A 13,533-nucleotide genomic window follows, 5' to 3' on the forward strand; every position below is an offset into this window, starting at 1 on the left:
CCACAAACACATGCAGGCACAATACTATACAAACACAATATCGATACCATACAGAAAAAACAAAATTGGCCAGACAAGTATACGCATGTGTAGGCGCACATGTGTGTTGTAAGATAAAAACATAACAGGATGTGATTGCTCATGGGAGGAGACAGGCTGATGTCAATGAGAATGAAGGGAGATGGTTTTTATAGGAGCTGATGTTTGCCTCAGTGTGTGTGTGTCTGAGCAGGAGAATGTGTGTTGAAGAAGGCTTGTGCGTGTGTGTGTGTGTGTACATGTGCTCGACTCACCTCGCCCCGGTGCTGCTGACCATTTAGAAGTCAGAGGCCGACTGAAAAAAGAAAAAAAAAAAAAGGGAGAAAAGTAGGTCAGTATATAACAACGCAGTGAGTAGGTCTTAATCATGATCAATATACATTTTCACTGATGTGTGGAATTGAATAAAACAGCTTTCTCAAGCATTGTTAAAACTCCAACACTAAAAACACTAAAGAATAAATGACATTGGACTCAAAACAGACAAATATCCATTTTTCTCATGAAACAATTACACAGGATCTGGGTACCTCTGCAATAAAAGCTTTTTATAAGTCTTTATTTTTATTATCAAATGTTTTTGTCACATAGAAATAGGGGTGTATGTCATGTATACATGGGGTAGCTGTGACTCAGAGTGACTCCGACTGTGAATGTGTGAGCGAAAGGGTGAAATAAGACATGGTTGTATAAAGCATTTTGAGTAGAAAAGTGCTAATATAACAGTTTAAAAGTTAGCCTTGACCTTTAGTTAGCACTGTGCCATCGCAGATCTGAGACTATAAATAATATAATAATTTAATATCAACAGCAATCAACAAGATGTAGTGCAACAGGAAACAATACAAAGAGGAAAACGACAACCTTCTTCTCAAATTTAACATAAGAGTGAAATGCAGTGTAGATGAATAGTTTCAGGTTCCTAGGATTGCAGAGAACACATCATGGTCAAACAATTGTATATTTAAAGGGGGCAGAAAATAACTTTCACATCTATATTTTCACTCTTAGACACTACTAGAGCAGCTTTGCATGATTCACTGTTCAAAATAATGCTCATTTAAACATAATTTATACTGAGCTTTGGTGCAGCCCCTTAATTCATCCACTGCATGAAAGAAGGTGTTGTAGCTTCTCTCACTTCAAGCCACCTTTGAGCAAAGCAAACAGGATCCTAAAACACACATTCGACCCCTGCCGCGACCGAATCACCCTTCTGCCAACAGTGATGCATCACAGAAGGAGCCACTGTTTCACCAGACTTGGAAGCAGTTTTTTTTCCTCAGGCTTTGAGTCTACTGAACTCATTCTCTACACATCTCCATGAACAACAGTGACCTTGTGTTTCATTGGTTATATGAATGGGCACTCTGCTTTAATTCAGGATTAAAGATAGATAAGATAAAGATAAGTAGAGGAAAAATAAGCGTATGTGTGACAGATGTCAGAAAGATGTCATCTATGTATCTGACAAAGATGTGTAAGATAGGAAATGAATAAAAAAAAAAAGTCAAAATCACTTCTATAATCAGTGTCATCATTAAAAGAAGACTTAAAGTAAACATGCAGGACTGAAGTTATATATGGAGGGACGGTGCAGTGCGTTCATTACTTGAGGCTCTCTTGAGATGAAGATGAGGAGCGGTCACTCTGGGGAAGTGAGGCCACGCTGCCAGAGCTCTTCAGGCAGGACTGGAGGGTCCTTTGGTATGAAGGCTCTAAGGAGTTGTAAAGAGCTTCAGCTTCTGCTGGAAAATGGTTCCTCAGACCCCAGTAAGCCCTGAAAGAGACAGAAGAGCAGACGAAAACAGAGGCAGAGATGAAGACAAAAAGAGAAATGTACGAGGGAGGATAAAAGTTGGTTTATGAAGGGGGGTGGATGGAGCAAAAGTGAAGAATCTGGGGGATTCATAAAGGAAAAAGAGGGTGGTGAGGAATTTACCACCATTTTTCCCCCCACATAATGTGTTTTTCGGTATGTCTGTCTTACTTGCGAGCCTCCACTCTGGCCTCTGAGTCGGCATCTCGAATTCCTTTTTTGATGCTCTCAACCAGGACTGCAGTGTGTCTGAAACAATAACACAAACAGACGCACAAAGAGTGAACCAGCCAGTCTGAAACACATCTGGAAAGCACATTAATGGGAATCCGACACTGTGATGCTTTTGCATTTATGAATTCAGTATGACCATCACAGCTTTCCTCTGAAAAACTGATGAGTGCTCACCTTTCTAGTGAGTGGGTCTGCCATTCCTGTAGCAGAAGGTCCAAGAAATCATAACAGCGCCTAAAGAAAACACACAAAAAACAATGTCACATAACAACATCTCCGAATGTATTTTATGTTCAGCTGATGCTAAGCTTCTTATTGTGGTGTTGACATGAGGGCCTTTGCTAATCTCACCTTCTCACTGCTACAGACTTGGATGTGCAGTTACTGGTTATCAGGGGGATGAGTCTAGGAACGTGGGTGTGCTGCAGAGAGGACAAGCAGCACTGAGCAAAAGTACACCGCAAAAGCCCAAAAGCACTGATTTAATTACGTGTTTATAAAACTCACCCGTATGATGATTCGGATAGCAGAGACACCAGAGGTGGCCATGACTTTGGCACAGTTGGGAATGAGGTTAAACAGGACGGGAACGATGGCTTCCGCTCCGTGGTCAAATTTATTCCCCAGCACTGATGAGAGGTGGCTGTAAGGAGACACCGGAGAACGCTCAGATGATGAAACCAAACACGAGCCTTCAAACTCGTGCTGCAGTGCGATTGTGTTTGCTGCATATATATTTGGGTAAATTTCTCAACACTCACGCCACAGTGATACAGGCCTCTCGGACCACTTGTGAGCGCAGGTCTTTAGCGGACAGTTTGAAAGCTCCATCTAGTAGCCGTAGGTGCTGGTAGAAGCAGTCGTAGCTGGCCGCGCCTGCCACCAGCAGGGAGCGAATTTTCTTAAGCTGTTAAAGAGGTTAAAAAAAAAAGAAAAGAAAGAGGGAAAACAAACAATAACACATATTATTCATTACATTTTACTGACCCAACTTCAAAATTATTTTCTGAAACTTGGTACTGGATTTACTGACAGCGTTGGCTCTCTGGTCCCAGTCGTGTTTGTCATCAGAGCAAATCTCACGGATCTTATTCAGGTTGTCATCAAGATCTCTTGTTGAGTAGATCTGCAACACAATGACAATCTGGTTTTTAAATGCCTGTATTAGTAAATTATGAAATTAATGGGTGGATGTGTTTTATTATATTTTGTGTGAGTTTGTACCTGGACAGTAGGGACATCTGTAAAGGCTTTTATGAAATCCTCTTCATCAACTGCCCCGGCACTTTCCTTGGACACTGGGAAGAAAAGAAAATCAGAACAGAGTTGATTAAAATGCAAGCGTGTGTTCATTTAAATTATAATACATCCATATTTAATCATCCATGAGTCCACAACCCTAAGGCCTTGGAAATAATGGATGGAGGGACACGCAGAAGAAATACTAGAAATGCCCACGCCTCGTCACTAGGTCTTTTTTCTGTTTTTTTTTCTTTAAAAACACCCACAGTTAGTAGAAACTGATACAACTAATGGATTGATGATTAGTGTAGGGATTCAAAAGGTTCTGGACTGGCAGGTTTTGTGATTCTGCTTAAACTAAAAAACAAAAAAACAAACAGCTACTCTTACAATTATCCACACACACACACACACACACACACACACACACACACACACACACACACACACACACACACACACACACACACACACACACACACACACACACACACACACACCACTGTGAGCAGACTCTGTTTCTAATGGACTTCCTGGCAGTAATGGGAATGTAAATCATCTCTCTCTCGGGGCTGTGGACCACACCTCCTATAACTCCTACACTGGGGAGGCAGGGACAAGTCAGAAATAACAGACAAGGGAGGAAGAGACAAAAGGAAAAAGAGCCAAGGAAGGAGCTGAGAGTAATGCTGGAAAAGAATATGAAAACCATGAGATCAGAGCTGCTACTCAGGCTAGCCAATCATGGAGCACAAACATGGGAAAAGGAAGGTAGAAAAGCATCTCTTCCTCTTTTCCTCCGGGCTGGCTTGGATATCAAGCTGCACCACAACGACATGTTATGTCAAAACTCTACATGGCCCTTAGAGATCTTGGAAAAATCGATGCAGCCGGCTGGCTAGCTCTAGCCAATATCCCGTCTGTCACGGATGCAGCCTGATCATGAAAGCCACCTACCAGAACACCAACACCATCACCATTTCCAATTAGTTTTATTGCAGGGCATGCTGTCAGAGTGAGCAGTTATAGATGCAATAAAGCATATTGTCATTTGTGTAAACATACCTGGGAGATCATAATGTGGAAATATGAGTATTAAAAAAAAAGGTGCCGCTTTGATTGAAGGCTTGACATAAAGCAGCCATCTTGACCTTTTACAGAACCAAGACTGAGATGCCTGTTCTTTAATGATACAGGATTGATCTAATACTGCAACTTACTATCACACCATCTTTCTTCTTTCTGTCTGAGTGTTGCTTTCGTGGTGTGCGAGTGTGTGTGGGCGTACTGCCGTCTAAATGCAAATTCACACAAAAATTGACAGATTCCCATAAAAAATGGATAAACGGAAAAGCAAAGCACCAGAAATGTTTCAGCTGCTCCCCACTGAGATGTGTTTTCATCGAAAGTGCTTCAGTTGCTTTAATCACTCACTGGGTCTCATGTTGAGAACAGATATGATTCTGTTTTAATTAATGTGTGTTTCTATCCAGGGTCATTCCTCAAACGGTAACTATAATCAGAAAACACTTTGACGTTTTCTCCATTGGATTATTGCTTCTGTTACTCTACGTCACAGACATGCTTGAGTTTTTGAAAGTATGATACTGATACTCAACATTCTGAACAATTTTGGCTTGTTGAAACACTTAGATTTGGGGATTGGGTGCCTGGTCTTTCATGAAATGACCCTGCGTCATTGCAGCACTAAAGTGATCAGTGTGCTAAGGCTTTCAAAACGCAGGAGTCTTGTTGCTTGCTGCTGTGCCAACTACCAGAGCTGCCACTGCTCTGCTAACGTGTTGCTGATGCCACAACTTCTGTGTGAGAAAATCGCAAATTTGAGCCAAAAGTCACGATAGGCCTCTCCCTCCCTACTGCATTGAACTTACCAAGGTACAGGTTTTTGAGCTGTAGCCCTGTGTGTGCAAAAAATACTTGTAATGCACCTTATTTAGCTTCTCGCAGTCAATCCATAATCAATAAGGCTGTAATGATCTAAGAGGGAAGAGATCACAATCTTGTTTTTCCATGCAGCAGAGCAATGCATTCAGACTACCAGTGTATGTGTGGATGTGTGCGCCTGTGTGTGTCACAGATAGAGCAACAGGCAGCATGTTCATGAGAGCTTCCTACTGAAATAATAAACGACGGGATAAATCGATACATGCAAAGAGGGACCAAATATAACACTCCAACCAGCTGCACCAGAACGGAGAGCTGACAGAACAGAACAGGAGGCAGCAGAGAAGGATTCAAATCATTTCAAAAAGCAGATCTTCTGAAGGTCTGAGTAAACTACAGATATGAGACGAATAAGTATCAGAGAGGAGAGACAGATTTCAGAGGACATACAGGGGTGTCTCTTACTGCACCCTGTGGCATGCTTACTCATGTCTTTTGCTTCTTGTAATAGCTGTCAAAGTCACTGTCCTTATCCTGTTAACAACAATTCTATACATTTACTGACAGTCTACATCCAATCAGGCATCCAAAACAAACTAAAATTGACCAACAATGAATTATGAGGACAGTAAAGGTCATTTCCCCCCTCAGACAAGAAGCAATGCATCTGAAATTCATTATTTACATTGTTTTATATACTGTAACACCAAAGCTAAGAGGGAAAGCATATGTGGACTGTGCTCATTTCACAGCTCACAAAATACAGATTAAAATTTATTAAGAAGATGAAAACATCTTGTCTGAATTAATCAAAAAAATTTAATTAAGGCGCCAAACAACAACGACAGGGTCTAATTGTGGGGGACTACAAGTAATAATACTCATAACACCAGTCAGTAGTTATTAAATGATATCAAAACCACATCTAAGGGACAGAAAATAGTCTATATTAGGTTTATAATACATGATGTTACACAAATATCTCACAGTGCAGGAACACAGACCAGAGAGTGAATGTTTCTCCTTGCACCTTAACTGCAAAGAGAGGTATAAGTAGCTGTATGTCTTAGTGCTTATATATAGTTATAAGGAGGGTGGATCACAGTTAGATCCAACAGTTTGCTCCTGCAAACAGCCACAGTAGATTTTGAATTTAAACTGCTTGATTTGCAGACTTTCAACTTTAACTAAAGGGATTTCACTGCATCTGAGCAGAGAGTATAAGTCACAGTTCATCCTGAGACTTTCACCCACTGGCCCACGTCGCTATCATGATATACCAGACAATGTAATAGGCTTTGGATCATAAGTTGTTTCTCACACTGTCCTGTCCAGTGTGTGTGTAAATGTAAATTAATTTACGTACCTAGCTTGCCACCAGTAGCGCTGGGCCTGCGAGCAGCGGACGACTCTGCAGGCTTTTTGGGAACTTTGGGAACCTTGAAGGCAGCTTGGGCCGAGGAAGAGCGACTTCCATCCACACTGTCGTCATCATCAAAACTACGATCTGTAAGGCGGAAGACAATGTGTAGCGTTAGCATCCAACCTGTGTGTAAATACAGTTGCAAAGGCGTTACAACATTACCTTGAAAAACACAAAACAAAAAGCCTAAAAAAATAGAACAATCGTTTTATTTGTTTTCACAACATGCAATAAAATAATTTACTAATAAACATGTATATAGTCAATAGGACTACCTTAAAAACAAAAAACGAAAAATCTGCATCCGCTTTCAGAAGCAAATATACTGAATCCCAATTTCTAAAAATCTAGACTAACATTTTTATTTGTTGAAACCTTTAAAACATTTCACATAACGTTGGCTTTTATTTGTCACTTAAATGTTAAGTATACAGAGGTTAAGGCCACTGGAAGACAATGCATGGTAGAGGGAAAAGTAATGGTTAGAAGCACAAAGAGGATGTAGCCTACCGAAAGCTAAGTCAGGAATCACTAAATCAATACCAATTACAAAAACCGCACTCAGTGGGAGAAACAAAAAAGCAAACCCTCAGACCTATACGATCACTTCAAAGGAGGAACGAAGCCAAATCTTCAAGATGTCCAACCTCTACACCACCAGTGACTGACAGAACTCTCCAGAGCCCAAACCCTCAATCTGCATGCTAGCACAAACTATGCTAGCTGTCCAGCTTGCATGAAACTTGAGAATGTCTGAAACGATACTGCAGCATTTGCAACAATATGTGAGGGCAGACACACACACACACACACACACACACACACACACACACACACACACACACACACAAGTTGACTGTGAAGATCAAACTGTTGGCATAGGAATGTAGTTGCGCTCCAGTCGCTCTGACAACCAGCTATGGAGAAATGCGCCAAAGCCACCACCCTACACCTTGACTCATACATCAAGTTATTTACATGCACACAGAGACACACGGAGTCGACATGCAAAATGAGTGACAGGCATGAATGTGCACGTATGAGCCTCATTCTCCAATGTTATGGACAGACGATTGTTTCAAGCTTGATAAATGTTAAGTGGACATGTACAGACACACATCAACAGCCATGAACTGACATTTACGCACAGTCTTTGACACACAAACACACAGTCCAGCACACCCAGGTTCATCCTTCCACTCACAGTCACAGATGCGCTGGCAGATAAGTCGCCTCATGCTTCTGGGAGGGCGTGGTGTTGGGGTCCCTCACCTCTTCTCCAAACTGTACCCCAAAACAGGTACGTGCACACCACACGCACACACATACACACACACCTCACATATACTTTATGTGAGGTGTCTAAGGCTGCGCACGCACACACCCCTCACATCGCTGTCCGAAAACCCCTCCACCCATACAAGTGCCGGCATTTTCTTTCACTCCTCTCCCTCTCCTATCCCTCCCTCTCCCAGCCTCTCTCCTCCTTCTCTTAGCAGCCTCACAGCCAATCAGGCGGGAGGTGACATCATGTTGTTGCAGCCAGTGTGGAGGCAGGAGGATGAATGCGTGTGCGTGATGGGAGAGAAAGGGAGACACACACAGACACCCCAGGAATATTAACAGGGCTTCTCTATGTCACTGCCAGACCAGCTAACCTAAACTCATTACAACGACCAGACAGCACAAATGCTATCTTCTAGCATCCCCCCTCTCTCTCTTTCTCACCCTCACACACACTCACACACATCAACAACAACAACAACCTCTGAACACACTTTCTGTTGCTATATTTCTGTTTCTCCACATGCACAAAGGAACAAAGGATAATGGAACAATGATTAAAGGAGAGTGATGACAAGGGGGGTACAAAGGGTGAACCACACCCCTCCATCTGAGACCTTGACCCTCCCACACAAACATACACCCACAGAGCAGTTAACAGAGCCTGTAGACAGAGATGTTTTTGAGTTTGACTTTTTTAAACTTGAGTACTAAATAAACACAATTTTAAAAGTATCTGTTACGGTTGCAGCATCTTCATAATTACTTTGCTAACGGGGCGATTTTAGCTTTACAAAGCACGCACACATAAAAGTACATCTGTTTTTTTGAGACATCGTGTTAGAGAAAACTTTTGATTTTCCACTTGACAAAAGCAGCCACTTACTCTCAGTGAGAGCTCTACACAGTAATCCACATAGTATGAGGCGAGAAGCTGCAGGTTCAGCTAAATCTGCTGAAATCACAGGATCCATATAAAAAAAGAAATGTTAAAAAAAAAACAAACAGCTTGCACACGGTGGTGCAGTTTTACTGATTTATTGTAGCATGCTCTAAATAGATAAACCTGGAGCCCCACAGAGTGCAAGCTGTAGATGTATTTTTATTCATTTATTGTTTTGACATTTGCAGTTGGCTTTTTTTGGCTCTGCACTTGACTCATTTTGTGTGCATATGCATGACGTTTTCTAGTGTTCTATGTATGTATAAAAAAAGAATTAACATTTTGACACCTTCAAAACCACCTTACCATTTTTGAAGTGTAGAACTGAGGCCTTATTAGCAACAATCGTTCTGGCTACCTAGCCGTAATCATTGTGATACTGAACAAATTACTTTTTCCTTTTGCCAAAATGAGCAAAGTAAAAATGCAAAGTGAAAAAGTACATTTTCTGCATGGAGCACATAAACATCCTTGTAGCATCTTTTCGAGCAACAAGAAAAATAAACACCACCTATGACTGTAATTATGCATTAGAAGGCTTTATACAACAGCTTTTCAGCTGTCAGAGGGGAAATTAGCTACAGAGACTGTTTTAAGCAAAAATAAAAATATATTATTATTATTATTTAAACTGCAATGTTTACTGAACCTTTTGACAAATAACAAGAAAAAATTTGTATTTATGATTTAAAATTTCTATCATTTTTGCTACCTTTGGCATTTCTGTGCAATTTATTGCTTGAAATGTATGCTAGTTCTCACTGACTGCAGAAGAAATGCAAGAATATAGTGATGTTTATAATTGCACTGAATTATAAAAGCATGCATCATAAGTGAATAAATTCACAATCAGATGCACCATTAAGTGAATTTTAATTGGTAATAAAACCCACGGCTCCATTACATTAGCAGTACTACGACATGCATCACGGGTCTTAGCATTGATTATCAGCTCCTGCTTTTGTCTAGTCAGACCCCACGGGGGTAAATGTCACTGGGTGAAGGGCAGAGCAAAGACACCAGAGAGAAGAGAGAGGAGGGAGACTGAGGGGGAGAGATGGAGAGCGTGAATCTCCTCCACAGAACAGACTGCACACATGCTGTTGCCATGACGACCTGTGCAGACCAGCTTCAAACGAATTGAGCAGCAAAGGCGGGGGTGGGGTTCACTATATCCCCAATTTGGTTAAATCAACAGTTGGGTTTACTGTTTATTAATTTACTTCATGCTAGTTACATATCAGTACACAGAAACAATCACAGCATACTTAAACACAGTGAGAGACATCAGCTACACCATGTACCAGGCAGCGTTACCATGGAAACTCCAGGCCAAACGCCCCTCCTTTCTCCATGTGGAGAGAAGAGTTAAAAAAAAAAAACTGGAATAAAAAGAGAAGCGCAGACAACCAGCTGCAATCTGGTAACCGCCCAGAGAAATCCTAAAGTACAGAGATATTAAAAAAAATCTACAGAAGCATGCAGCAAAGCAGCAATTTCCCAGTCGTTAATGTGTGTTACAAGCCAAAAAATAAACATATGATTAGACATAAAGGAGTGCTCCCCTGTTTACTTGTCCCTGTCTAAAGAAAAAAATAGATGAGAGAAAGTCTAGCCGAGACAGAGAGCTAATCTTAAGTCTTCCATCAAAATTTGGGGGGCTTTTGACCACATGATGGCAGCACTGACTCTGCTCTAACCAAATTATTCTGTGGTTCAAACATTAGCAAACCACCTAAAAGGAAGCAGGATACAACACCCTGCTGATCAGAGAAGGACAGAGCATTTTTTTTATTCATATGCACCAAAAATAACATTTTAAAAAGGCAGTCACAGCAAATCTTCAGAAAGCCTATTAACTGATTCACCTGAGATGAAGTTTGTGAATGTTTTTACATCAGATATAGGTATCCATATAACAGTGGAACGGTCTGCAATACTGGTGCACACTAGAGCCAAAAGCCCACGTAAAGCTTCATTTAGCTTTAGTGTCACATTGCTCTATGCAAACTTTGCTCTACCTCGCTAATAGATTGTGTTTGTGTACAGGCAATGTCGCATATTCCTGCTCAGGCCCATGTGACAGCATGCAGAGTCCCACATAGAAGATGACACAAAATATCTTGACACTGCACGATCACTCATATGAGAGTGACGACAACTGGAAAGAAGAACATGAGCAGCACCGTGGTGTCTGAGACAAAAGCTGCTAAAAACTCTCAGCTCCAAAATAAACGAGCAGAAGTACGTATATATACAAAAAAAGACTAATAAAAAACAGCCAATCCTGCAGACATGTTAAGTGAAAAGATAAACCACTGAACATACAGTGGTTTAGATGCAAAATGGGGTAATACTAGAAAAATACATACAATGGAAAGTGCAAATAAAAAGAAAATAACTTCCTTTGCTTCCATAGAATGACACTCGAAGTTTTTTTTTATACATACTAACCATATATTTAATTGTAGCCATCAGTTTGGTAACATAAGAGGGTCAAATGCTTCACTTGCAACCAATCTGGGACAGAGAATGACTGAAAGGGGAGCAAAGGAAAATAAAGAGACACGTTTGAGGTTGAAGCTTGGATTCTCTAATAGGAGACAGGCTGCTCCATTTCCAGCCCAGCTCAGAGAAAATGATCTCATTAAAAGAAGACACACATACACAGAGACTCAGACACACACAGGTATAATTTGAGTCCCAATTCCAAGTCGGGGAGAGGGATAAGCCATAATATTCAGAGGAAAGCTTTGCCATGACAATCAGAGTAGCTTGGAAACAGGGTCATGATTCCCTTTGCAGAGACGGTGATGCACTGAAGCAGAATGAGCATGTCTGCAAGAGGCTGTGTGTGTGTGTGTGTGTGTGTGTGTGTGTGTGTGTGTGTGTGTGTGTGTGTGTGTGTGTGTGTGTGTGTGAGAGAGAGAGAGAGTCTGTGAGTATGTGTGTGTCACTCCCTGTCAACACTGAAGTACTATGCAAGCAGAGAAAGCTGCTACTGATGGTCAGTTTGGGGCACTGAATATCATTGCTCTTCCTGTGTGTGTGTCTGTGCACGGGGCCAAATGTCATTAAGTAAGAGCCGAGCGCAGCACCATGGGCAATGACATGCTTTACTTTCCCAAGAACCAACATCAGAAAAAACCTCAATTCACATGTTTACTAATGAATGAACAAAGGCCTGTTAGTCATGATCGATATCCCCTCTTTGCTTATGTGAAATTTTGACTTTTCTCAACAACTTCTTTTCATTCGCTTCAAAACAGGAACCCTATAACACAAAGCCACTGGTAACATTTCTTCTCATGTTGTGCAATTTGGGGCACAACATGACACAAGGGTATGTAACCTGAAACTGTGTCGCTGTGATGATGAGTTTCTTTGTTACCAGAAACTAAACTGCTTTGAAGAGAAGCATTTTGTAATTTCATTCTGGTTGGGAAAATCTTTGGCATGATGAAGACAATAAAAACTACTAACTAACCCATACACAATGTGGGAAACAAAAGGGAGGGAGACAGATTTTTGGGGGGCTCTGCATACCGACCTACTAAACAACACAAAGTAACCTCTTTTCAACATCATGTAAACATTTTTTTTTGTTCTCGCAAAAAATTTTGACCTAAAGTAGAAGAACCCCACATTTGCAAAGCTCTACAATGGACCTTACTATTGTAATGATTACTTTTCAAATCCAAGCACATTTGCACTATTTTCACATAACCACAAGTAAGTGAAAGGCTTCACCAGTAAGCCTGGAGATTGAGAGCTGGGGTGTTAACACAGAAGAACACTTGACCTGATATTACGACAAAAGAAAGAGTTTAAGCGAGAGGACAGAAAAGCAGAGACTGAGTGGCTACTTGAGTAAAGCCACACTAGACTTGAAGAGCACAGTGGGAAGAGGAAGCTGCAAGAAAATTGGATTGGGTGGATACGGTGTGGTGCAACCATGACCTCAAGCAACAAGCTACAAAACTATAAGCATCTCTCAAAATTTTAAACAGCTCAGATTGGGTAGACCATTGCTCGTGCAGATGTGCTCGATTGCAATAAATGCAGCATCATGGAAGCATTTGAGGACACCCCAGTTTTCCCCTCGCATGGAAGCACATGCACACACACACACACACACACCAAAGCACTTGGGGTGAAAGTGCAATGAGTTTAAGCTGATTTCAATCTAAAACCATATGCGCAGGCAGCTTTTGTGTGAGTGCCAGCATCCACAGCCAGATGAGATTAAACACACAACCACGGACAGCCGGGCACAAACACACACACTTACCATTATCATCATCCCCAAATGCCATAGTTACAGCGTTATGGGTCAAATCCACTGGTTTGGTCTGTATTCACTTCTGTCCCTCTGTTCTCGCCTTTGTTTTCTCCTCTATCTCTGTTTCTCCCTCGTTTGTTCAATCTCTCTCTGTCATGATGAATCAGGGAGAGGCAGTGATAGGCACAGCGCTGTGACTCGGCTACTGCCAGAGATCTCTGTCAGCTTCCTCCCTCGATCCTCTGCCCTCCTCACGTCCCTCCCTCCTCCCCTCTATCCTCAGCAACAGCTGCCTCAAACCCCTTCAAAGAGAACGCCAAGAGCTGGCCTGAAAGCGATGTGGGGCAAGGGCAAGTACGAAG

At 41.5% G+C, this 13,533-nt stretch overlaps 1 protein-coding gene across 20 annotated transcripts in view; it reads right to left on the bottom strand.

Annotated features, from left to right (window-relative positions):
* Positions 1 to 13,533, bottom strand: part of clasp2 (cytoplasmic linker associated protein 2) — a 65,490-nt gene that overhangs the window by 22,582 nt on the left and 29,375 nt on the right. For 18 of the 20 annotated variants that reach the window (XM_084919026.1, XM_084919022.1, XM_084919018.1 and 15 more), the window contains 10 exons: positions 6,606 to 6,746; positions 3,317 to 3,390; positions 3,126 to 3,218; positions 2,854 to 2,999; positions 2,600 to 2,735; positions 2,444 to 2,514; positions 2,267 to 2,326; positions 2,030 to 2,107; positions 1,652 to 1,819; positions 294 to 334 (listed from right to left, as the gene is read on the bottom strand). In XM_084919026.1, the coding sequence (XP_084775152.1) occupies positions 294 to 334; positions 1,652 to 1,819; positions 2,030 to 2,107; positions 2,267 to 2,326; positions 2,444 to 2,514; positions 2,600 to 2,735; positions 2,854 to 2,999; positions 3,126 to 3,218; positions 3,317 to 3,390; positions 6,606 to 6,746 (1,008 nt within the window). Of the gene's footprint in view, positions 1 to 293; positions 335 to 1,651; positions 1,820 to 2,029; positions 2,108 to 2,266; positions 2,327 to 2,443; positions 2,515 to 2,599; positions 2,736 to 2,853; positions 3,000 to 3,125; positions 3,219 to 3,316; positions 3,391 to 6,605; positions 6,747 to 7,866; positions 8,122 to 13,180; positions 13,374 to 13,533 lie in introns of those variants that run through there. The other 2 variants (XM_084919033.1, XM_084919032.1) reach the window with 2 other exon arrangements.

The sequence above is a fragment of the Perissodus microlepis genome, chromosome 22 (assembly GCF_051167445.1).
Source record: "Perissodus microlepis isolate ML-2025 ecotype Zambia chromosome 22, ASM5116744v1, whole genome shotgun sequence".
NCBI classification, from domain to species: Eukaryota; Metazoa; Chordata; class Actinopteri; order Cichliformes; family Cichlidae; genus Perissodus; species Perissodus microlepis.